Source organism: Schistosoma haematobium, chromosome ZW (genome assembly GCF_000699445.3).
Source record: "Schistosoma haematobium chromosome ZW, whole genome shotgun sequence".
NCBI lineage: Eukaryota > Metazoa > Platyhelminthes > Trematoda > Strigeidida > Schistosomatidae > Schistosoma > Schistosoma haematobium.
The window spans coordinates 28,893,644-28,911,356 of NC_067195.1; the positions used below are offsets into that span (position 1 = coordinate 28,893,644).

Consider the following 17,713-nt stretch of genomic DNA (forward strand, 5'->3'; position numbering starts at 1 on the left):
GTAATTACTCAGTAACTAGGTTACTATTTATACGTATTCCCTTTATCATAAGCTTTCGATTAACCCACTAACTACTACTACATTTGGTTTGCTTCCAGTCAATTATTTACAGTATCCCATACTCACAGCGACTTTTGGCTTGATCATGTATAACCGTTATTTTTAATTTTATGGTGTGATGCGGTCTTGTCTGCCTGTGTATAAACTACGTCTGTTTGAAATAAAATATAGTAGAAGATGGCTTTAGACTCAAGGGCAGGGCTGAGAATAGCTGGAGAATCGTGCACCAACAAGAACTAGCTGTTGGTCGACGGTTAATAGTATTGATTGTGTGTATTGGCGAAATCCGAGAAACTAGGCCTTAGAGTATATAGTGAACGCAAAATAGACTAAATTAGGATCAGGATTCTGATTGGAGGTCTGTCACATGATATTGGACAGAGGTCACAAGACAGTTCATCCATCATAGTAAAACTTAAATCTAGTTTCTGTAATATAAGTAACCTTATTGGGGACTTGTTAGTCTACTGATAACGCCCCTATTTTTATTTGATGCAATGTTTAGTTGGAAAAATCTTTTGATTAAGTTACAAAAGTACGACTGTCGAGATAAGTGACCCTTGATTGCTTCGTATTATTTTATATGATAAACAGTGAGAAGCAGCAAGCCAATAATGAAACAATAATAAGACTGTGGTATGCCAACGGCCTTGAGCGACTAATCAAAACTAGGCTAACCGATGCGTAAATTTAAAACGCTGTTCCGTATAGCTTGTTGCTAAAACTCATGACTTTCATTATATCTCGTATTTCAAAAGCATCAGATGATGTCTTCATTGTCGAATGAACTATTCAGTTCAGTGTATTTGGGTTAGGAGTTTGTCCTTAGGATCTAGGGTTAAGGTGTTTTAGGGCTAGAAGCCACAGAAAAGGGGTTTTAGGCTTAGGATATGGGGTTTAGGAGTTTCAGGGTCAGCAGGTATGGATGAGGGGTTTTTAGAACTAAGAGTTAGGCTTTAAAAGATGTAGAGCTAAGAATTAAGGTTTATCCTGACTACAGAACTATGACATCAAGCCTAAATTATCAAAAGTCATTATTGTTGTTTTCAAAATTCTAATCCTTCGTATTTCTATCATTTTTCTATATTTTAGAGCTCTCACACGAAAGCCGCATTCTCATTGACTGTTATTGATTAGCTAGTCTCAAGGCAATCTATTAATCCGCTAAAGGTTTTCGGTATATTATAGTCTTGCCATCGAATGTTACAGAGACAGTATTTATGGAACATTCTTAAATTTCGATCAATCGTTTTTAAAACTGATCTAGAGTCCCTATAAAGTAACATATTCACTTTTCTGATAAGTTTGAACATGCAATAAGCTATTTTAGAAGTTTACCGGAACTCACAATTAAGAATGATAATTTAAGACTGATACTATATTCACTCAATAGGCAATAAGACGCCGATCAAAGTAAAATACAGTTTTGTTAAATGCCAGTGATTGTAGGTGACAAAAATTTTACGCGATTACAAACACTCAGAACACTGATGAGACAGTAGTTGGAGTTTGTTTTAAACGTCACTGTGATAAATAAATATTCAGTATATCCCAATAGTTTAGAATAGGTACTCTTCCAGCTGTTTAAAACAATGTTAATGTAAGTATTTAGTAAAGTGGTAAGGAAAAACACCATTTTGACAAACGTTTCAGTTGACTGACCAAATGTACTTACTTTTTAGTGGATGAAAATAAACAATACATTCCTTAAACTGAACGGTTTATTTATGATCAATTACATTACAGATGTTCTATATTAAAAAAGGACTCATCAATTTATTAAAAACTACCCTAAGATAATTTGTGATTACGCATTTTGTCTTGAGGTAATAGTCATGTGAAATCTTTGAGTCAATGGTCTCATACTAAACTACAAAACCTATATGCAATACAACACTGCTGGGTAGTGATTTTTCGTAAGCGAATTTATGACATGTAAGTCGTTCTGTTTAGTAATCATTACATAGGTTTATCAGAACAATATTTGATTCCAGTGTAACTAAATCCAATACACTAATTCAAAAATCAAGACATTGTATTGTCGGTTACTGAGTTACGCTAACCTCCTTTTCCAGTTAATATTTCTAGTCCCGTTACTGTAAAAAAGAGAAATGAACGTCTGAGTTTGTATTAAAAAAAGTATAAACAACCGAGATTTTTATCGATAATGATGGCGATTCCTAGGTGAAAAAAACATGAATCTCACAACAAACAATATGATGGTCGAAGCAAAGCCAGATTTTGTCGAAGTATTCCATTTTAGATAACCAGTAATGTGCGTTAATACGGAATAGGAATCACAACACTAGGAATTTAGGGTGCTAACTGATGTAATTTTGTAGGTTACTAAATAGTGATGAATATGGAAAGCTTATTAGGTTGGTTACTGTTTAAATTAGTTATGCTGCTCTACTTCTACTCAGTGATACAACATTAACTGTAGCCTTAATCTTAAATGAGAAAAAAAGCCACGAAAGAATTGCATTTTCGAATAACCAAATTACTTCATATTGATATTTTTACAAACTATTGATTATATCCATTCTCAAGTATTGTCTCTTTATCATGGTTTGAAAAAGTTACTTGAGGGACAAACAGAGCTACCTGATGGGTATTAGTTATTAACTTGCTTTCAAATTGTACAACCTTAAGGTAACCCGACGAATCAATTTCTAGCATTTCTTATGAAAAAGTGTGATCATCTTTCAGATAATAACTAAAGATTAACATTTTCCTGAGCAATGAAATTCAAATTTATTTGAGTCTTCAAAGTTAATTTACAACAGTTTCGTTAAAACTTGTTTGTCAGTAAACGCCGTGCTAAAAATATAACAATCAATATGCGATAAATACTTGACGTCACTAGCTTTAATGAGTTAAACTAATTGCAGATAGAAGATTAAGTACCGATAATTCACCGTGCATTTAAAGCTGTTTGTACAACCTCTTAATCTAGTCTTCTAAGTTATCACGTCCTTGAGCGAATGAACTTTCATTCAGAGGCTACTAACTTATTTCTAATTCATCATCGACCTGGTATATATGAAATATAGGGGTCAAATCTAATGAAAGCTTTATACCAATACTATTTGGTGTTCTCAAAGCTTCTGACGATTTTCTTCCAGACGGTTTCAAATGAATGAAAATCTTTTTTCGCAATCCATTATAAAAATAATCCCATCGTACAATGATGATCATAATATCTCAGATCCAAGTTAAACATTTCTCAGTCGGTGTACGCAGTAATTACTGAGATTTATAAGTTTTGGTTGGTTTCACCTATACTGCTTAAAACAGCAGTATCGTTCAGTTGAATAAAATTGAGTACTACTTGAAACTAGTTCCTAGGACAGTGCTTAATAATCAAGGTGATTCAACTTTAAAAACGCTATGAATTAATGTACTGGTCTAGGACTCAAAAATAAGTTAATACTTCTTGGCGACCTTTAACTAAACTTCAATATCGTCAAGGAAAGCATACAAAAACAAACATGTATTTACTTGGATTACTAATCTGGTCAACGCTATCCAGAGAACACTGAAAATGATAGATGAATAGTAGAAATGAGATGACTGTTGACTTGATTTTAACATTTTAGTGTGTCATGAAGGTAAGTGCTAAAATAATCAATTCGAAGGCAGCATCGTTAATTATTGAATCTAATTTTTCAGAAGTTGAATTTACCAACAAAGCTAAATAAGCATCGCTAAAATGTTTCTCTTAATACAACAACACCAACTCACTAATCCTCCATTTACCACTTATCAAAGCTCTCCGATGATTTTCTGCATATTTCTTCACTACATTCTCATGAACACAAAACGTTTTGTAAATTTGCTACTTATCAAGTTCCAAATAGGTTAAATCGATACCTCTTCCTAGGCTGAATTCAATCTATCCTTTCGTAAGCACAAGGGTAAACTATTTACTCATCATTTATAAAAGCTATCCAAGGTAGGATAGACCGTGCGTCGCCTTTTGCCAGAGAGTTTTCTTGTTTGATTTGAAAGCCCTATCAATGCATACCTGTATATCAAAATGAGCACTTCAAGAAACACCTGCTTTCATTTCTTGATTAATGTTTACTTCACAGCCATATTGGTTTCAGTATAATTTATCTGATTTCCAGGATGAGCTTAAACTACTAACCCTCCTTCTAGTTATCAAGTAAAAGTATATTTATAACTTCTTCAAATTTAGTTCACTACCTTATACTGACTAACCTACTTAATTGTAATAATTCCTTTCAGACAATATTCCCTTATAGATTTATCACAAATAAAGTTTTGATGTTGCTCGGAAAATACTAGGCAGTTAAATAAAATAAAAGTATTTTTGGACTTTGTTGTTGATTATATTTACTGGTAGGCAATAACATTGGATATTACCGGATATTTTAGCACTCTATGTATAATCCACTGACCGTATTAAATGATGCGAATGTTTTATGTTAACTAAGTTATTAAAAACTGTTCATACAACATCGTCAGAAACCCAAACATAGAAAGCAGTACTTGATGAAATTAGTTCTATTTCATTTATGGTGGAAGAGATTTTGTTCCTACACTGACTCAACGTCAATACGAAGGATACAAACTTAATACATCAGTTTTGTTATGAAGAGTACAATTTTCTCGAAAAATACAAACTTGTTTTCTCTAAAAGTTCAAAATCATTGGAGAATTTTATTATTCTTGAAAACAAAATTTGTGAAACAGACTGTTGGAAGAAAAAGTGACTCAGAACTTCGTCATCAAGGAAAAGATAGTGACCTTACCATGCGAATGAAGAAAATCCAATATCTGTTCATTTAGTGCAAATCAAAACGATTATGTGGTGCCTGTTATTAAGATGTTTTAAGAAATCTTTGTGTCCCAACAGCGCAGACTGTTTGACCACGTGGTCGCACTAGGTATTTCATTAAAAAAGGCACAACCGCGCTTGAAATCACATATTGAAGCTTTCGACGTTACAAATTTACAGTCAACAGGGAAACATGGCTCAGTAGCGAAAACCATAGAACATTTTGATTAATTTCTAAAAATCCGATCCATGATCTAAGTAGACTGGTTCATTTGAATTTACCTCAACGATTTAATGAACTCACAAGGATCGTGTTTCGGATATTCTTAGACTTTGATCTCTGGTATATATGCATTAAATAAATCGCTTATCCTTTGTCTGGCTCCATATCATTACAAAACTGGAACAGATCAAAACATTAATGGTATCCTGTTTGTTGTTGCCACTTGGACGCCTACTGACTGCAGCGAGAACCAAACTTTTTGTTGGAAGCCGTTATCTACAGCAAACATACAGCTGGAGAACCCCATGGAAATTAGTCGAGATAGTGTCAATGAGATATTCAGGAAAGGATTAGCTATAGAATTGCTGAAAGTCCACATTTTAAGGGAGCTTAGCATTATCTCCAGCTTGTTGTAGAAATCGTAGAAACGACTAATAGAAATCCCAAAGGTTTAAGCGATGATCGCGAGTCGTCAAGCATTAAGAAAGCAATATGGACGGAAAAATAAGTGGTGGTGGATAGAAACTGACGGTCTTTTAAACCTATTAAATACTCTTACGACCTGCCCGTCCGAATTAGCCATGATATTCGCCCTTTCTAACCTCTGATTCAACTAGCCTTTAGAAATTGAAAAGTCCGAGAATGCGTACTAAGAATTAAGAGATCAGCATTTGGAAAAAATGTCGCTTTAGACAAGCCGTCTAAGTTGATGGACAAAATACTGTTGGGAACATTCCAACTGGTTTCCAACTACCCTTAGTTACTTTTACATGATGCAGACAATGAACCTCCAAGTAGCAGCAAAACCTGATGCACCGAAACTTAGTTGGATTAAGAAAGAATATAATATTAAGATGAGTTAACTTGAAGACTAAAGATATTTGTGATATTTTATGGGTTAGACTGACATTTAGAGCTTAAAACCTAAGTAATTGTCGGCGTATACGCTACTATATTGGCTAAAAGTAGTCGGAAACATATCCAGACAGAAAACGTAACCAAAAAATGGAACAAACGTTTTTGGTAGTGACTTTGACATTGAATGATTAATAAATGATGAAAATCAACTTCATTAATTCAAGTATCCATTTCTACTGCAGAAAGCACTACTTCTCAGAGTGAGTTTAGTTCAATCATTGCTAACTGAACTTAGAAATTTTCTGCATTACAATTAGTTCATATATGGTGTTCGGAATTCAATAACGTTATCTAACCATTGACCGAAGGTAAGATTTAGGGAACGTACCTTAATTTAGATTGCATGGTAACGATAAAGAATACATTGAATATGAACTAATAGGTTAGTGTATTGCCACTCAGAAGTCCATCAAAATTTCAGATAATCGTAAAGCATAGTACGAAGAAAACTATACTTAAATACTATATATATATAACCAAATGAAGCATTTAAAACACGTTTTTCCAATCCTTGATGGAAATATGAAAATGAGAACTTTATCTCCCTAATATTCGAAATTAATAATTATCTTAATGTGGTTCTCCAAACCTTTTCCGGAACTTAGTTGTGTTATCAAATCCTTATTGTATAAATAAAACTGACGATAAACAGATATGACGTTACACAATAAAGATTTAACGAGGTGAATAACTTCAGAAAAAGTTAGAAAGCAAATCAATTTGTTGAGTATGATAGCTATAATTATCACTAGTTACAAAATGCGCTTGAGTTTATATAGTGGTTCGATTGGATCACCAATTACATGAACAAATGGTTTATAAATTACTTCGCCATCCTTCACTTTATCATATAAAGGGCTGTCAGGAAACGGTGAAAGCTTCTCTGTACTAATGGTAAAACGTCCATTACTTAGTGCTACTAAGTTCCATGTTTCCGGGTCTAATTTGACAGATTCACCCGGGTATATTTCCATACCAAGCTAAAAGATTGGAATAAAATTCCACAGTAAACTAATACAGTAATAAATGAAAATATCTTTGAAAAAACATTATGCATAATATGACTATCGTGGTTTAGTTCGGAATCCTGTTAATTTATATTTCCAACTAACTAACAACTCTAGGTTGTTACTACAAAATAATTCTGTGAATCATAATTTCTCCATTAGTTTTATGTTATTCTACCTGATATTTTGTCTAATGTACATTTGTACCTACGGAATCAGTAAATATGATAATGCAAAAACTAGATATATAAACCGTGATTAACAATTCCACAAATATGGAACATCTAGAATGGTCAGTAGATTGTTTTGATTATTATCATTATTTTATGTATTATTTAAAAATAAAGATATTGGCACAAAGGGGGCACCAAAATAGATATGCGTCACACAATAAGTAAATGAGATTGTGAAAGAATATAGGAAAGAAGGTGAATATAGTCTTTATAAACGCAAGAAATAAATAAAAGTAAGGGAATGAGAGTAGTAGGACTAGTTCAGTTAGGAAAATACAATTAGGAAGAATTCTTTCACTTAAAGAAGTTTCTCTCACTTTTTTAGAGAAATTAAAAGAAAATTACAGCAGGAATATCACTGGCTTTTATTATGAGCTGTTTAATCATGACTCAAACTACGATATTGCACTATATCTAGGAATCCAACCAGGAAGCCATGGAGGGCCGAAGGATTCCAGTTTTATACAACTTTCTTTCATGCCGAGGCACTATGTCATAAATTGATTACCTCTCCGTTTTTCCAACTACTTCTAGAGTCTGCAAATAATGAATAATTTAGAATTTGCCGGAACAACATTCATGGAGTAGGGCCCAAGCCACCAAAGCCGGTAGCACCATTTGGATTACCATCACTTTGCACGAACACAAGTAGCCGGACCTCTGTATTGCTAACGTGGTGTTACGATATAATGTCAGCAATCCTGCGAAGACAACGATCATCAAACATAGAGAGCTGTCTAACATCCTCAACCCGGAAGCCAAGTTTCACAAGTATAGAGAGAAACTGCTCTAAACGACGCACCTTAGACCCAACTTTCCAGTCTGACTAATATCACGAAGGCTGCAACAATAGCTCAGACTGGCATAGGCTACTCTGGCTTTCACTAAACGTACGTTGATCTCATCAAACATGACACCACTAGTACTTACTAAATTTTTGGTTACTTCCAACTGCTCACTACCAAGAGTGAGTGCAAGCACAGGCTCCTGTCAGTCTTGCAAAAGCACTTAGCACTTAAAATTCAAGATAGCTCTCAACAACAGGTTCCAAGCCTTACAGGATCTACTCAAACAAGAAAAAACTACTATGGACGACAACTGGAAAGAGATCAAAGAATCACTAACTTCAACGTGTCAGGAGGTTCTAAGCGCATCTAACATCATCATAAGGAATGGACCTCTATAGAAACCTGAACAAGATTCAAGAAAAGAAGAACAAGAGGACAATAATTAACAATGGCGGAACAAGAACAGAGAAGGTCAAGGCACAAGCTGAGTACACAGAAGCAAACAATAAAATCAGGAAGAGCGTCAGAGCTAACAAGCAGAAATACATGGAAGACCTAGCAACGACAGAGGAAAAAGCTACAAGAGAAGAAGCATAAAACAACTATATGACACAATGAAGAAACTAGAAGGAAAATATAGTAAACCAGAGACACCAGTCAACGACAAAGAAGGCAAGCAACTCAGTGAGATTCAAGAACAGAGAAACAGATGGGTCGAACACTTTGAGGAATTCTTGAATCGACCAGCTCCACTGAATCCACTGAACATCAAAGCAGCACACACAGACCTTCCTATAAATTGCACTCCACCAATGATCGAACAAGTCAGCATGACCATTAGATAAATCAAGAGTGGGAAAGCAGCAAGACCTGACAATTTACCAACCAAAGAACTGAAGTCAGACATAAAAGTAACTGTAAACACGCTCCACGTTCTATTCAGGAAGATTTGGGAGGAAGAACAAGTGCCACTGACACACTGGAAAGAAGGACACTTCATCGAGATACAAAGAAAGGAGATCTGAACAAGTGTGAGAACTACGGAGGCATCACACTACAATCGGTACCAGAAAACGTTTTCAACAGAGTGTTGCTGAACCGGACGAAAGGTTCAAAAGACGCCCAACTTTGAGGTCAACAGCTTCTAGCTGAAGTGGAAATTATGGGAAGACGATAGAGGTGCATAGGACATACATTACGGAAGTCATCAAACTGCATCACGAGGCAAGAGCTAGCTTGGAATCCTGAAGGGAAACGGAAAAGAGAAAGACCAAAGAACACACTGCGTCGAGAATCGGAAGCAGATATCAAAAAGATGAATAGCAACTGGAAAAGATTGTTCAGAGCCGAGTTCGATAGAGAATGCTCGTGGGCGGTCTATGCTTCTCCACGAGGGGTGACGGACGTCAGTAAGTAACCACTCCCAGACCTTTGACCTAGAGATCTAATTTACAAGGTGGTGGAGCAACACTAAAAGGTACAGTTCCATGATAGCCGGTGATCAAAAATAGGTTCGTGAGCTACTCAACCCCTGACATCGCTGGAGCCCATGTACACCATTGGTTTGAATCAGTGTTTTTCAACTCCTCCAGGTGGATTTTATGTATCCACTAACCCGATGCAAGCGCTGGATATTCGCTTTATCCTCTTACTTCCCTAAACAATACCCCTACCACGAGAAGGCAGTTAGTACGAATTCCTTGGCCGTGGCTATATGCGAGTGGTTATATGAGAACATTCCGAGAGTGGACTCTCCCAATCCTCAACTGTACCAGGACGCTTTTCACTTCATAGGTGCTACGAAACGTACTAAGAGAAAATACTAACAAAGCGAACTCTACAGAACAGTGAAAGTCTCTCCAACTACACTGGGAAACTTAACTGGGTGAGTAACCAGAAAGCAATTTTTGGTACCAAATATTTTAGTTAAAATTTGTATCATATTCTGCTTAATCATCCACTACGGATTGTTTTGATGGACTGGATATGTGGACATCCTCCAAACTTGTGTATATCCTACGACTTTATACATGATACGATGAGCCAGTTACACTTAAAAGATATGAATAAAACAAACTCGATAAAATAGATGATCATTACACTGGATTACAGGTCACTATTAAAATTGGAGAAAGCGAAAACAATTGTGATGTTTCATAAGTATCCTCTCAGCAAACGTGGGCTGTTTACAAATGCAAGACATACCTTGGGTGAACCAAAGTTAGTCGGCCAAGAATTAAGATTCAAAGAATCTACATAACAATGTATAGACCCTAAATATATACCGCCTAGAATCTTCATCGATTGAGGTGGTTGGGACATGTGTTATGTACGCCCGACAACTTTTTACATTGATAGGGTATGCTGTCTGTTGTAAGAGAAAGCTGCAAGAATGCTAGGGATAACCAAAACAAGACGTGATATCAATCCATAAAGCCAGCGACTATTTGATTGACTCATTGTGGTGGATGTTAACCACTTGGTTGAAGTCCGTGTGATTTGTGGTTGGAGTAACATGACCCAGAAGCGGTCATAATGAAACAAACGTGCCAACTTTATCGTACTCTAGATCTGGAGTTCATTATCCCTTCATATATCTCTTCTCATTGTCGTTTCACACCACACTCCCCATATCTGGTCTTCCTCATTAGCACTTACCACACTATTCCAGCCTTCCTTGTCCTAGTGTAATATGGAGACTTCGGATAAGGCGCATTTGTGCCAGGCTTTGTACTGGTCATGATTGACGGACTGCTCATGAGTTTTACGTAGTCATGCAAAAAAAACACTACAAACTACCCAGCCCTAATGACATATTCTACAAAAGAGAACAATTTCATCTTGTCAGATCCTTGTCAGATGATATTCTATGGATATATATACGTTCACATGTTACCCTTTGCTTTATGCATACCTTTATCACTTGCAACAAAATAGAGATATCAACAGCACAACCGTTACAAAATTATTCACGCTTTAGAAATGAACAAAGACCAATAAAAACAATGTACCTGCCGAACTAAGATATCACCTTTATAGACAAAGTCTCCATCATTAAACTGAAAACCACGAACAGTCTTCACAAGTACAGAAGGTCGGTACCTAGAAGGGGTCTCGGCGTAGTTCTTCTTTTTTTTAACCCCTGCGCATCTGAAAGGTTGTCTAAAAAATACTGAAAACGTTGGAAAAACTAAACTTTATTACCTAGTTGAGCTGAGCGTAATAAACTTCCACTGGACAAAGACATAGCAAGATGGTTCCTTTGAGAATGAGCAATCTGAAACGGAAGACTTCATGTCTGTGTGGTAGGAATGAAACTCTATGGTATACTGTATGGATATAAACATACAGGCAAACGGATTGGTGTCCTAAAAGAAACTAGTTTCGATCACATAAACGTTATACTAGCGCACCGTCTTTAAAAATGACGATGGCAGATATTGGTACGGTATTGTTTAATGGATGACGTTTCGTACACAATTTATGATATGCCATTCAAAAAGCTTTAAGATCATATCTTATAAACTCAATACTATTTTTTCTCCAGATTCATTGACAACAGGACCCTCCATGTTATCTGCATATAATTTTCATGGGACCGTTCTTGATTACCTTTTTCGAAGCAACGGCTTAGGTATTGATGTAGTGGACGGTATTCACAAAGGTGTTTATTAGTGTGCATCAGGACGTGGCGTCGAATTTGCAACAATCATCTAACAGAGTGAAGGGTTTCAGTGCACAAAAAGCACGGTGTTGGCAGAAAACTTGGAAGCTAGTCGAGAAAACAGTCCAGACTGCATAACACACCGGAAGCTGCAAACGGACGATTAAATGCTATGTGTAAGTATTATGTAAAGGTTTTGTAACTTCGCACAATGGCCACACATTCCTCCTGTCTACTGTCATGCTTTTCATTGAAAGCACTTGGTTTTACATCACTAAGCCTGAAACTTAAAATGCTCTACTTCAGTTTCTGTAGCCGAGTAGTAGCACCAGGCCTGAAGAAAGTGACTTGAAACTTAGTACACGAGATCCCAGCATATTGTTAAGTCGAGTCAATTAAACCAAATTACAGATAATCGAAATTATATTTCTATACTTTCGACGAAGACCTCACAAGACGTTTAAGAACCAGTTTTATGGGAATGTTAACAGCAGTTGACTTTACCAACACAATTAGTTCCATCTCTAGAAATTAAGGGATGGTATAAGTACAGATCAGTGCTATCATGCAGAGAATTAATAAGATAATTAGTGAGGTTTAAAACTATCTATTGCTATGTATGAATTCAATAGGAAGACTATGTTAATAAACAACTTTTACAAAATGTGATAGTTAAAAACCAAGCTCATCGAAGACTCTAGTTACCTCAACATTAACTACAACTATATTGAAAAAATTTTTCCTTGTCTTATGGTACTCTACTATAGTTGAAAAAAGATTCTACATCATCACATCACTTTTACTACAATCCTCAATAAGGTTTAGGCTAACTGACTAGCTATACACACAATAATAGGGACTTAAAAATGGTTATGAATTTTCTAAAACCTGGACTAATCAATAGTCTACTCAGAGTCCAGGATCACCCATTTTAGATTATTATTATTAGTATCAGTAAACTTCACATATCCATCGCCCAAATCGGCACACAGTAGCAATTACCAGGATGATTCAGTAGCCTCAGAAAACAAATATAGGGTGGTAAAGCGGAGATTCATCCAGTATCACAACCTGCTAAGTTTAAAACTACGTGTCTGACAAAGTCGAACCTACTTATTCACTGGGACTTTGATAAGCAACATCTCGGACACAACCACAACTTCTCATTAAACAAGATCAAGGACTTGAAACGACGTAAAATAACTAGTCCTAACTAGTTGTAAGTGATGAAAGGATGAAGTATGATTTACCGCCCAAACGGCACAAAACATCTTATAAGAATATGTTTATTCATGGCGATCGGATAAAACAGACGATGATCATCACAGGGAATTACTAAAACACGGACAAGAGGAAGCGGTAGTTTATTCTAGGAAACGAATGTCGCAGTTATTGAACGAATCCCCAGGCAGAAGTGAGAAAATAGGCACCAAATTAAGAGATTCCCAACGCTCACTGTTCAGTGTTTTACACTTTACATCTAAAACTCACAGAAACAATTGCCGTCTTGAGCACTGTTGTGTCCAAGCTAGAGTAATTCAACTAATTCCAAACTCGTCAGTAGTAAGTTCACCAGATGATCTTTTCCTTATCTGACTACTTCTAAATTCCCTACAAGTCTAGCTTATCTGTATTAAATTTGTCAGCATCTATCTAACTCGTCTGATATACAAGAACAACATAGACATGGTGCCCAATTAAAGTGATCAGAGTTCAGTTAGTATTTCTCCGTAGCTGCTTCTCATATGATATTTCTGTATATGAGGTCTCCCGAATCAACCAAAAGTTAACTTTTTATTCTATGTCAAATAACAAAAACTGCACATATACGTTCATTTAATTTCAACTAAAGGAGAAGACGAAGTTAACGTGCAGTTTTCAAGTCTGGAAAACAAATGCTTAAAATTGCCAATCGGCCGCAACGTTTATAACTAGATACTTACTGTACTGTAAAACCAGTGACAGGGGTGACCTTGAGTGGCGTATGATTTACAAAAGGATGGCACATTACTTGTGTCAGTCAGAGCTGGAATACTAGTATTCAAAATTGACCTTATAATAAATCCGCGATGAGAAACAAATGATTACCTTTTTACTAGTTATACAACTTTCAAAGATTCACGTTTGATCACATCATTTGAAAGAGGATCAAGATATTTCAAGAAGACGTCACAGAGATGTGGTTCGACTTTATCCTAACTCAGACTTTGACGAGAACTAAGGTGGTACGTCTTTACTGAGAGGGATGTGAAATATTAAAAAGTCTGTTTCACTGATATCTAATTTCGACCCTCAGACAGCCTTAATTGTATTTACTATACTGATAATTGTCACTGACTGCTTACAGGGTCCTCAATTCACGTTTCCTCTTGTTCTTCTCCTTGTAAGATTTCCTCACAAGTTCTTCCTAGCATACATACAGGTTAAAAATGAAGAAGTTATTTAGTTTTTTATTATTTTTATTATTATTGGCTTTATATAATATAATATGTTTAGTACAATATACAGTTCTCAGTACACAACATTTCGAAGAAATTTCTCGTATGGAAGGAAAGTAAATCGATAACTACATATATGTATACACGAAATAAGTAAAAAGCTTTCCGTAGATTAAGCGGAATGTCTCCAAAAAGATAAGAAAATATAGAAATTTTATTTAGCAGAACGCTTCAAAATACAAGCTTTCGACTCGGTCACTTCTTACAGCCTATTCGTCATGTAGAATATATAATACATACAACGTTATTGAGATTTTATGCCTTTGCTTGGGTGCATGTATCGGTGTCTCGTTCTACCCGACGATATACAAAAAACGGGATGTTAATGAAGCAGATGGTCAGTACTTAATGAGATAACATTTGCCAGAATTTTGCAAGCTTTTGAATATCTGTTCACGACTATATTCATAACGACCTCAAAAGTATCATTACTCATCCCGCTAACTTTCTTAAGCACTTTGCTCAACACAAAGGAATTTTTCGTCAATATCAGATATACCATAAGCCTTGACTCGGCCAATCGTGTTCTGATAGACAGACTAAACAGGATTCCCGTACATCTTTGGCACAACTTTTAACGCAGACACTGGGATATAACCTCATGATCAACATATTCGAACGATCCTTCAAAGTCAAGGAACACAACTACAGCTTCTCGTCAAAAAGTATATCTATGTTCCAGGTTTTGCCGAAGGGTAAATATTTGGTTTACAAATCCACGTCCAGGTCTGAAACTAGTTTGCTTTTCTCTAATTCACTGTTCACGCGCTTTAGTTAGGGGTTAATGAATTATTTGTCCTAATATCTTGGACACTGTGTTAGTCAAACTGATCCCCTTTGATTATTACAAGAGGAATTTTTTTCTTTCTTATAAATTGGGATGATTAGTGATCGAGAAAATTCAAATAGGATGATGTTCAGTTCATAGGATCTAGCTGAAATCTCAGTCAATCCAATTGCTTGAACAAAACCATTTCTTCAGATCGTAGGAGTTGAAACACTACTTCATGTTAACCTCCATCGCGTTAGATTCCTCATAGACATTTCAACCTCACCAGACTACATCAATTTGCCATTGAGGTCGCTTGGAGATAATAGGCAAATGAGTAAGTCAAACTTTAAGGGGTTTTCTCGCTGTTGCAGGTAAACTCGTACTCGCACTCTGGCGTGATCCGAGTCTAAACATTCGCTCCAGAATGAGCGACGGTCTTCTATTGAACCTCTTCAATGAGGGATAATGGTAGTACGATCTATTTGAGTTTATTGGTCAGTCGATTGTGAGGGTCTCCGCGTCACATGGTTTCTTTTTAAGTCTAGTATTTGGTATGAAATTACACTGCTTAATACGAAAGTCACCTTTCATGCCTTTGGAGTTGCAGTTACTGTGAGTGTAGGCAGAGAAAGCGAAGAAGGAATGGCTTGCGCCCCCAGCTTTTCCAGTCCTGTCTACCCTGTTAAGTCGAACAAAGCATTAGCGACTGTCTATTAGAATCCAGCCTGAGAGATCTTACCGCTATACCTACAGCGTGGTCACGAGGAGAATTAGTGGGATGACCAAGTACTCGAAAATCTAATTATGCCAGTTCTTTTTATTAGCACGGTGCAGTCAAATGAATGACTATACTTTGATCCCGTACGCGTGCTCTAGGGAGGCGGGACTCATGAATGACTCTAGATCAGATGGTCATAACTAAAGAAGCCAGTTATCATACATGATACAAGGTTTGGACTTTAGAAGCTTTGACTTGATATCTTGAGTGAGATTTCATGAGACCAGGAATAGCATTTAGTAAACTCAAATAGTTAGCGTTTGTGGATCTTGACGATAAAGATATACGAGGATATATAGTAATGAGGATATAATTATTAAGAAGTGGGGGAGGGGTTCGTTCGCTAACAAGATGATTTTGGATAGTTATAGAGGTATGAGGGCGGTTTTCACTTTACGGTGTCTCACACTGTTGAGCCGTTTCTCCCAAAAGAATCTGAGAAGAAGGCTAAGTTAATAGTGGTCTTATCAACCTGAGAGCTTGAGCTCGGAGCCCAATGAACAGCTGCTTAAGGTCGGCCGCTCACGCCTTTCTAGTAAAACATTTTCTATGTGCCAGTATTGTGGTTCAAGAGGCCTTACCGCTGGAGGCCGCAATCCGTGGGGTAATATGGCGTGTGACATTTTCAAAACCATCGTTTCCTAATATTTTTCTCCCGTTGTAGGGGTGTTGTGCCTCTGCAGATGCTGGTTGTCAACGAATAAAATCTTACTCTTGTCAGACCCCTCTACGGTCAACGGTGCGACTACACCCTCGGATCATGGGTCCCTGCTTTTGGCCTTACTGTTCTTCAACCAACCTGTCTGGAATGTTAAAATTTAAAGAGACACGTATTTTAGTTAATATGGGACGGCCGGATCATTAAGATAGGAAGCTCAACCAGCGTGTCAAGGGAGGAGCTACGGTTCGGCCTTTGAGATCAAGAAATCATAAGGCAAAAATGAATTGAGAGAAAACCTTACATATAGATATGTGGCCTTTGACGAACTCTTATTATGGAATCTCCAGCAATTCAAACCTTACGGGACTCCAACCATGTGTTTAGGCTCTGCTTACGTCCCAGGGTGAGATAAATTTATTAATACGTTAAGGGATTAAGTGTTAGACCATCAAAAATGGCCACCGTTGATTGGTCGACAAAAAGCTAAATCGTTTCAGTAGTTTTTAGACGGTAAGAAACACGACAAGATCGTCCATATTCTTATCAAGTGTTCTCCATTGAATGTGGCAGACCACGCAGGAAAAATAGGGAAAAGAAAGAGGTAAGAATAGCTCTTTATTGTAAATCCTGAGTTTGCAGTGCTGTTGGGTTCATAGCTCCAAGGACAGTATAGTGTTCGCTTTCAGGGGGTAGGAAAACAGCTGTTTGTTTCCTCACCTATCTATGCGAATACTGACAAACCTGTTAAATAGCAGCAGTCTTCAAATAACATCAAAGGGATGCTTGCAGTCTAGAAATGCATATTAAGCATAATTCTTACGTTTTTTCACGCTGAAAACTAAATTTTGATGTAGGGCAAAAAAGTATCCAAGGTGTTTCTTTTGAGTTTGTAGGCAAACATATATGGATTAATATACTTTCTAACGACAGGCTAATATGGGTTTAGCAATATTTTTCCGATTGTTTAAAGTAAAAGTGAAGTTGTTCCTATAGATCGAAATTTTGGGTTATAATCACCAGTCAACTTTTTGGTGTTGGATTTATCCTCGTCGTCCCCCATATTTTAAGAACAAAATTAGTTCAGAAGGACTAAAAGATATATTTCGCCAACGATCGATGTGTTGGGCGCTTACGCTATGTAAGGCGTCTGGTTGTCGTACAAGATGTGAGGCACGAGATGCTGGAACATAGCCTTGTTGACCAGATACATTCAGTTAAGGATACATCCAATAAAATTAATGATACTAATATCGATATCAATATGCTAAAAGTCATTTATATTAACGAGAAATTTTGGCACTATCTAC

At 36.5% G+C, this 17,713-nt stretch overlaps 1 protein-coding gene across 1 annotated transcript; it reads right to left on the reverse strand.

The window, feature by feature from the left end:
- Positions 1 to 6,724: 6,724 nt before the first annotated feature.
- MS3_00010345 (uncharacterized protein) lies at positions 6,725 to 13,698 on the reverse strand. Its single transcript, XM_051218707.1, has 4 exons — positions 13,641 to 13,698; positions 11,238 to 11,310; positions 11,045 to 11,205; positions 6,725 to 6,985 (listed from the first exon to the last, which is right to left on the reverse strand). Exons 2-4 carry the CDS (start codon positions 11,278 to 11,280, stop codon positions 6,758 to 6,760), a joined length of 432 nt encoding a protein of 143 aa, XP_051070976.1. The 5' UTR covers positions 11,281 to 11,310; positions 13,641 to 13,698; the 3' UTR covers positions 6,725 to 6,757.
- Between the last annotated feature and the right edge of the window lie 4,015 nt (positions 13,699 to 17,713).

Coding starts and splice junctions, on each gene's coding strand:
- MS3_00010345 (XM_051218707.1), bottom strand. CDS start 11,280: ATGTCTTTGTCCAGTGGAAGTTTATTACGCTCAGCTCAACTAG. Junction 11,206..11,237: donor ATTACGCTCAGCTCAACTAG/GTAATAAAGTTT, acceptor CAACGTTTTCAG/TATTTTTTAGACAACCTTTC. Junction 6,986..11,044: donor GTGATATCTTAGTTCGGCAG/GTACATTGTTTT, acceptor CCAATCTTTTAG/CTTGGTATGGAAATATACCC.